This window comes from Callionymus lyra, chromosome 5, assembly GCF_982586985.1.
Source record: "Callionymus lyra chromosome 5, fCalLyr1.hap1.1, whole genome shotgun sequence".
NCBI classification, from domain to species: Eukaryota; Metazoa; Chordata; class Actinopteri; order Syngnathiformes; family Callionymidae; genus Callionymus; species Callionymus lyra.
The window spans coordinates 29,559,216-29,568,066 of NC_141822.1; the positions used below are offsets into that span (position 1 = coordinate 29,559,216).

Sequence of the window (8,851 nt, forward strand, 5' to 3'; positions counted from 1 at the left end):
TACAAGAACATCTTCACTCACTCCTGCTTGTACACTTCAATTTAGCTTCCTTTGCATTCTCCTTGTGTTTCTATCAGGTTTGGTCACCTTTCAATAATGTTTTTCTTAAAGGTGAACTGATGACTTGATTTAAGTGTCTCTTAAATTGATGTTGGACTCTATTGTATCATCAATATATATATATATATATATATACAAAACTCTCTTTTCATTTAAATATTTATATTAGGAAATTTACTTAAGCCCCGCCCACTGAAAACACTTTTTCTGGAAATGCAATCTTGTTTACCATAACCACACCCACTCTGCTGTGATTGGTCAAGCATGAAGATTTGTCACCACGTGTCATCAATCCCAGAAGGCTCCACCTCTTGGGGACCCATTATTATGTCATAATGGACTTCGCTCTCGTAACCTCTTGTTTTCTTAGATTTCAGACGGTGGAAAACTTTACAAAGTAATGACTTCAAAACATCGTCATGATGAGGGATATATGTCGCCCTCTAAAAAACACCTGTGTTGATTTTCAGTATGTTTACTTTTACTGTTTATATCCGAACTAGTGCCGTTAAGTATCTTTACCATCCCACTTTTGATTTGTCTCAGTGTCTAAAACGCCTGGCATGACCTCAGTTTGAGCTTATTATTGAAACAACTCTTCCAAGGATTGCGACACTGTTTATTGAATCCTCTTGTTCAGATCATTAACCATTTTACCTGTTCACTAACACACAGGTTTCAGACCAACCTTACTGTCTGACTCAGCAGGATTCTACTCCACAGAGTAAACTAGTGCAGCATCAGTGTCGTTTTCACGCTGCTGTCCCTGTCAAGTCTCCAGTTTTACTCACTGCTAGAGTTCAAAATATCACGCAGTCAATTGAAGGTCATCAACTTTTGTGCATTTTTTAACTTTGCACTGCGGGCGACATCAGTGTAGCTCACAACAGGTCACTGTTGGCGTAGAAAAGGTCGTGATCCAGCAGGAACACAGTGCTTCGCTACAACCACGGTGATGTTTTGTCATCTAGCACGGTCAGGTCCAAGCACAGGAGAGCGTTGCTGGATCCTGGACCTCGGGTCACTCGGGTCTTCTCGCAGCTTGACGTGGAACGACGGTGTTCATTTGTTAGTTGTAGTTGACATGCGGTGAGATAAAAGGTCAAATACAGGTGTTTGTGTTAATGCCTGCAGGTCGCTGTGGTTGATCACAGTGACCTTTAGTATGTCCACAGTTAGTCCAGAGGCTCTGACTGATGTTTGCCAATACCACTGTGTGTGTGCGGTGTTTATCTGTGTGTGTGCGGTGTTTATCTGTGTGTGTGTGTGTGTGTGTGAGTGTGTGTGGGTGAGTGTGTGTGTTTGTTCAGAGCTTTTAGACCAAAGATCAAAACTTACCTCGATGGACCTACATTTTAATCAACAGTATTACATTTAGTACAAATAAAATGTACTTATGACTTATTTACTAATGAATCAAAGCAACACACTGATTTTACACAGTCATTAAAATCTTTTCAAACTCACATTTCAATGTGACAGAATTCATTAGGTGTCTGAGGTCGGAAAAACCCTTGACCAGGGGTCTCTAACTCAACTGATCGGGTAAACCAGAGGTAAATGTCGAGGTGTTCTTTCCTGTATGTCTTTGATCCACATTTGATTCATGTTTTACTGAACTTGGGGCTTTTATGTCTTTTTCTATGTGTCATTTTATTTAACCCTAGGCTTCCATAAATACATATGCAGTGGTGGAGTTTGTTCAACTTGACCCAGAGACAACACAAGGGTTCAAACATCTGTTGCAACTTAACTATGTAGTCAAACCTACAGTGTATGAATGATATTATGTGAGATTCTGTATTCCCTCATTTGTGTCCAAAGATGGAGGCTCTTGCCTTGTCTGCATGAAAACTTGAGGGCCGCATAGGATCATCTCATGGGCTGCAAACATTCCATGGGCCAGAAGTTTAAGGCCCACCACGGGAACATAAAGATGGAAATACCACACACTTAAGGAAGTGGTCGAGTCATAAGTTAAGTCAATCGTCTGGATGAAAATGTTGTTTTTCATTTGTTGTATCGTGGCAGCAGTGTCCAGGCTGGATGATTGACGCACCACAAAATTCTGACCGTGCTGGAGCAACAATGATCTGAGAGGCTCGATTATGAGGATATTTACTGGGACTGTCGCTCACATATATTACTAACATGATGTGTCAACAACATGATGTTTATTTGAATTCTGAAGCTTCCAGTCGTCTCATAACGGTTGATTCTGAGGATTGGGGCGGTTGCTGTATAGATGCAGGTTCAGCTGCAGCGCCGGATCCATCTGACCTAAAAGCGCTGACATCTCAAGGGGCGAGCGCACACTGAGCTGCCACAAACACTCTCCAACAGGTGATCACAGCGTGGCAACCTTGACCCGGACACCCGACAAACAAGGAGGTTCAAGGAGGAGTGGAAGGAGATGGAAGGAGGGAAAGGATGATGTCATTGAATGGAGAGAGTGAATCCATGGATTTATCCATGGATCGTAGTATCGGAACAATGAGGAAGGAAAAGAAAAAGAATGAAGGAAAAATAGGATCATTGAGGAAGAAAAAAAGAGTTATGAAACTATAAAGGGAAACATTGGATCAGAAGAAGTAGAAACATTGAGAAACATCAGAGATGAGGTACAAGTGAAGAAAAAGAAGAAACATTGACGTCACATGAAGCTGACATGGATGACAGCGGTGATGACGATGATTAAGAGAAATGGTTTCACACTCCTGACCAGACAGTTGTGTGTGTGTGTGTGTGTGTGTGTGTGTCACTGTAATACCAGCCTTCAACAGTCACACTAAACCAGTCACCCTGACAGCACATTAGCTCTCCGCTCGTGTCGACTCTGATACGGTTTGTGTCGTCGGAGCTCGTGTGTCGACACCAGCTGTCGGGCTCAGTGTTGCTGCGACCCTCCGTGGGTCTGTCAGCAGTGCCACGTGGAGGTGTGGAGGGGTGCTGACGGACCCCCACACTGGGCCGCACACTGGCACAACACTTACTTCGTAGGGACGCACATGCCAGTCGAGAGTCCGCCATTTTGTTTGGACTAATCTTCTGTATGCTTCCAGAATACTAGTGAGTGTTGGACACTCCTGGCTTTGCAGTCGTGAGTTATACTTTGAAGTGATCCAAGGAGGGACACCAGAGGCCAGACCATCCATGCAAGAGAGGAATTCACTCAAGTGGTCTGACTGTGATATTGAAAGACTGGACTGATGCCCTGTTATTAAAGAAAGACAACAGGCAAATCATATTTACACCTATTCTGTAAAATAAGACAACCAGAGGGAATACAAATAATATTACATTTTAAAGAAACTGCTGACCTCTTACTTTGGCTAAAAATAAAAAATAAAGGAAGCAGAGTGGAAGATCAACTATCTGAAATTATAATCACGTATTATTCGCTGTCGCTGTTAATACAAACAATAAACACGCAACGTTTCAAACCAATGTGCACAACAAACCATCGACTCATGATAATCCTAAAACAAATTTAACAAATGACTCCATAGAATTTAAATCATCATCATAAAAATAAGTTTTTCAAAATAAAATAAGTTTCCGCGTGTGAGCGATCGTAGGAAACTCCTATTTTATCAATAAAAGTAGTTTCTGTGTGTCGCCTCAAATTGCGCCGATTGTGTTTCAAAATAAGTCTCTGCTTCCCTCTGCTGGTGATATCACGGAATTGCAGTAAAAAACCAATGCGCGCGCGTTTGTGTGTCGATGCCGTGTGTCGCAGTGAGAATAAAAAATGTTTCAAATCTGCAACACAGAGCGGGAAGTAAACGGTCCATTAAAGCCTGCGACATAACGTTGAATAATCGTTCTTAAATGAATAGTTCAAACTTTTTCACTCATTTTCTACTCGCCCTCATGTCGACTAAGGATTGGGAGTCATTTGTTTATTTTTAAATGAAAGTTAATGTTGCTTCATCATCCTTAAAAACATCCAAATACCTCCGTGGTGCTCCTCCGTAACATCCCTCTTGTATTGAAGCCTCGACATGACGTGCTGTTCTGAAAAAGTCTATATTTTAAGCTTGTTTTTAGCGTTAGCTTTTCGGCCAACACCCTAGACCACGAGGCCATCCACCGATCATGTCAACTCAAGTCATAAACAATAATATATACACTCTCTACTGCAACACTTCCAGCTCAGCCAGACAAACGCTGAGGATCGTGTCAGAGGTCGGACATGGAACCGTGAGACACGGCACAGGGACTCAAGTATGGATGAAAACAGGAACCTGGTGGCAGGTGCTCTGGTCCTGCAGGCCTGGTGGAGGTTCTTTCAATGTGGGGCTGCATCTCTACAAATACAGTTGGATATCTGGTCAGGAATAATGATGTTCTCATTCCAATAAATCCCCGACAACAACCCCAAATATAAATTCATCAAGAACATTTTCAGAGGAGGGTAACGTGGACGTGGAAATCTACCAACATTTTAAGAAGAAATGGTGTAAGGAAGGGCTTTATGTAGAAATATATATCCACATTAATATTTTGTTGTATACATATTATCTGTCGACAAAAAAAACAATCTACGGTGAAAAGAAAAAACTATCTTTATCTTTATATATATTGTAGATCAGCAGGTGAACATTGTGGTCTGGCTGGAATACACATGACGTACCACATGCATATGTAATCCTTGTTCGCTGGGATTAGTGTCTTCATTGGGAATCAGGATTCCTTGTCTAATCCCACTCAGCACACTCACTCTTGCACCGGGTCAGAACCCACAGAGGTAATCAAACACTGACCGACCACCATCACCAGGATGCGCGGGATGATAATCCATCATAGTGCCATAATCTCAGCCGGTGCTGGACCTTCATCTGTTCGTGATTACAGCCCAGACTCCTCTCCTGAGTCAGCAACATTATTTAACCATACTTTTGTCCGTTGTTTGTTTATTGTTGAAGGCTTTAAAGGTGCTTCTGTCTACAGCTCCACACAAACCCGGTGCAATGAGACGCTCCTCTCCTGTGTCTCTCCTGCTGCATTTATTGTGTGCTTCAGTGATCCAGGTCACGTCTGAAGCCCTGAAACTGGATCCTGTGGTCACCTTAGATGTGCTGACCACACACGTGCTCACACAACCCCCTGCCTGCTCACAAAAGACATGAAGTTCCACCATCATTTTGATTGTAAACATTGCATTATCTTAGCCTTTAACACATTAGCTTTTTTTGCTATTAGCATCTTAGCTGCTCTGTTGAAACCTCATCGAAGCGCTGAGTCGACCATTTGTGTTCAGGAGCAGGAAGTTGAACATGAATCCAGAAGAACACATTCTTTATATCTAAACATATGTTCTTATGTCCAACTAAACTATTGGTGTGGCCTGACTTATTTCCTTTGAGCAAGACTCTCACTGGTGTATTTATTGATCACAATAGCGATGTTTTTGTCTCTGTAATATAGTCCTAAAGCTCGGAGGCCCGGGAGGCGAAGTGGGACGGAAAGTGATTCTTCATTAATGGAGGCGGAAGATGATGACTGAGGGTATAATGCTGCGGATTTAGACGATGTGAATTTAATCTTCCCACTCCGCCTCATCCTACACCGGAGAATAAATCATCCGGCCCGTCACATGTTCACATGTCACTTCACAACTGATATCACTCACAAAAAATCTATTATTATTTGGAATTTAGTTCATAAATTGACCACAAGACAAAAAACAAAGAGTGTTTCTCTCTGATGTTTGTTTTTATGTCCTTATGACCTTTTTTTAAGTAGGTTTAATTACAATATATTTATTTTAGATTTCTAGTTTTATAATATAACAAATGATTTATTTAATTTTATAATGTTCACTTTTTTACTTATTTATTTATTACTCGCTGCACGGACAAATGTTTGAAAAAATACAATTAAAAAAAAAACACATCTTAAAGTAAATTCAGGGAAATGTTGAGCCATTGACAAACTCGATCATCTATCTGAGTGAAAAATGACTTGTTTTTTCACTGCCACGTCCAAATTTCAGGTGTAAATATTGAAAGATGTAACAATCTCAGAGGATTATTGGTTTGATTCCTGACTTTCCGAGAGACTGCTGTCCAGTTCTAATAATCATTTAAGTTCAGGTTGTGTCTATAAAGAACGGTGTGACTAATCTCCCAATGATCTGCAGATAAACAGCCGCCTGGAATCCATCAAATCTGCCCAGACCTTCTAATTCTCCGTGGCCCAGTTTGGCAACAATCTCTTAAAGCTGTCCTGCTGGTGCCCCCCCCTCCCACCGTGTCTTGAATTATTGACCAGGGCTCTCTCCCCACCTCCCTCTCTCTCCTCTAGGTCACTTTCCGTCCTCTTTGTTATTGTCACTCATTAGGTTTTCCAGCCACCATCCAGGCCTCCTCCATCATGTGCAGTTTCCACTCGCCGCCGGTTGGATGTTGACTCTTCGCGACAGCTGCTGGTGAGACAAACTCACTCAAATGTAACGTTTAGTGTCATGTTTTCAACAGTGAGATGAATCGAGGGACTGGAAGTTCACGGTTTTTATTGCAGCTAAGATCACACCTCCTTGTTTTGCTTTCATTGTTTTCAAGATCCTTTCCTCAAACTTAATTTTGGATACACTTTGTTTTAAATGACTTCTACTTTGTAGTTTGTAGTTTAAAAATGAGCCCACAGATGTTTTTTATCCATCTGACACTGTTGTGAAATTACATTTAACAATTGTAATTATTGAAATTAATTTATTCATTTGATTTAAACCATCATTTTACAATTGGTGTGTTTGATCAACTACATAAATTGAAGTAAATTGGCATTAAAATGACTCACAAAGTTATTAAAGCTAAGAAAATGCTTAATATAAAATCACTGGACAGGAATATTTTGAGCTCAGTAAGTTTAATATGCATCTAATTTTAATGTTGTAATGGAAAATATTGATTAAAAGAATTAAAAGTAAATTTAAACAAGTATAATATATACATTTTTAAATCAAAGAAATCATGTGTAATAATCAAGATAAATACTACCAGCATGAAAACCAGCAAACATGTGTAACAAGTGATTAATATGGAGGTATATCAGTGCCATCAGAATTCTTTTTTTTAATTTTTTTTATATCTATTAATCAATATTTTCCATAATGAGTTAAATTCATTTTTTTAATTTTTTTATTTAAAGATAGATTTTCTTAAATACTTGGATTAAAAAACACATAGTTTGATATTATAAATCATACAATTAAAAAAGTAATTTAATTAAAATAAATTGAATACTTTTATAGAACATTGTTTTATTTTTAATTTAAAAAGCTACAAATATTTAAAAATATCGAATTTTGAAGTAGTATTTTTTTTAATTATTGGAATTAGAATTTTAAACTCTGTAAGAAAATTAATTCATTTCGAACATATTTAAATGTTTTGACTTAAAATACTCTTAATGTAGTACCAAATTGAAGTTTAAATGAAAATTATTGAAATAAAATAAAATGCTTTAATTAATTTAAATAATAATAATAATAATAGTTTTAACATTGTAAATGTTAAATACACTTGTCCAATGACATAATGATATACTTCCATGGATTAACTTGAGTCTTCATGGTTGTTCTGGTTCCAGACTGCGCCGACATCATGCGTCTCCTCCTGCTGCTGATTCTCGTCCTGTCCGAGGTTTGGTCTCGGTCCCACAGCAGCTGGTGTCAACCAGGTTGTGACTGTCGTGGTGACCTCAAGTTCACCATCTGCTCCCAGGCCCACATCAAACAACTGCCCGCCAGAGTCCCGCCCACCAGCGAGCTCCTGGACCTGTCGGACAACGACATCACCGTCATCCCGGAACGTTCTTTCAGCAGGAACCGTAAACTCCGAGTCCTGCTGCTGCAGAACAACAACATCAGTAGGGTGGAGGACGCCGCCTTCCTGCAGCTGGAGTTCCTACAGAAGCTGGACCTCAGCTGGAACCGCATCTCCACCCTGAGGGAAGGATTCTCAGAAGGTCTGGCTTTCCTCCGGGAGCTGCAGCTTTCCCACAACTTGCTCAGCAGCCTGGACAGCCGCAGCTTCCTGCACCTGGACTCCCTGCAGAGGCTGAACCTGAGCAGCAACAAGATCCACACCATCAAGACGAGGGCCTTCGCCTCCATGAGCTCGCTCCGGCAGCTGCACCTGCAGGGGAACCAGATGTGGGCGCTGCAGAGCGGCGTCTTCTCCATGCTGCGCTCTCTGGAGGTCCTCAACGTGGCCGATAACTCCATCAGAGAGACGGAGGCCAGCGTGTTCCGGCCCCTCACCAGCATGACCCTGCTCGACCTGGCCAACAACCAGCTGAGCTCCGTCTACTTCAAGGCCTTCCTGAGCATCCAGACCTACAGCACCCACATCCTGCTGGACGGGAACCCCTGGATCTGCGACTGTGACCTGCAGAGGGTGTTCAGGAAGCTGCGCAGCATCCAGCGCCTCTTCCTGGACGACTACCAGAACATGACCTGCCAGGGGCCGGCCGTGCTGCAGGGGTACCGCCTGAAAGACGTGGACCAGGAGCTCTGCATCGCAGAAACTGTCACCGTGCTCATCATCACCGTCACCGTGGTTACCACCGTCCTGGCCGCCATGCTGATGGGCGAGAGGAAGAGGAAGAAGAAAAAGAGGAGGAAGCACTGGACGCAGCAGGGCCAGATGTCAGACGAGTCCGACTACTGAACCCTTTTTGTTCAAATCACAAAGTTTATTTTTTCAACCTTAGATGCTGATTGTTGTTGACATTTATCAATAGACGGTTTCAAAGAACCACAACACAGTTTTGTCTGCTTGAA

The 8,851-nt window shown here is 41.5% G+C and overlaps 1 protein-coding gene across 1 annotated transcript; it reads left to right on the forward strand.

The window, feature by feature from the left end:
- Nucleotides 1-7,637: 7,637 nt before the first annotated feature.
- LOC148080183 (uncharacterized) lies at nt 7,638-8,851 on the forward strand. The gene has a single exon (XM_087792383.1). The coding sequence runs from the start codon at nt 7,638-7,640 to the stop codon at nt 8,736-8,738; it is 1,101 nt and encodes a 366-aa protein (XP_087648509.1). The 3' UTR covers nt 8,739-8,851.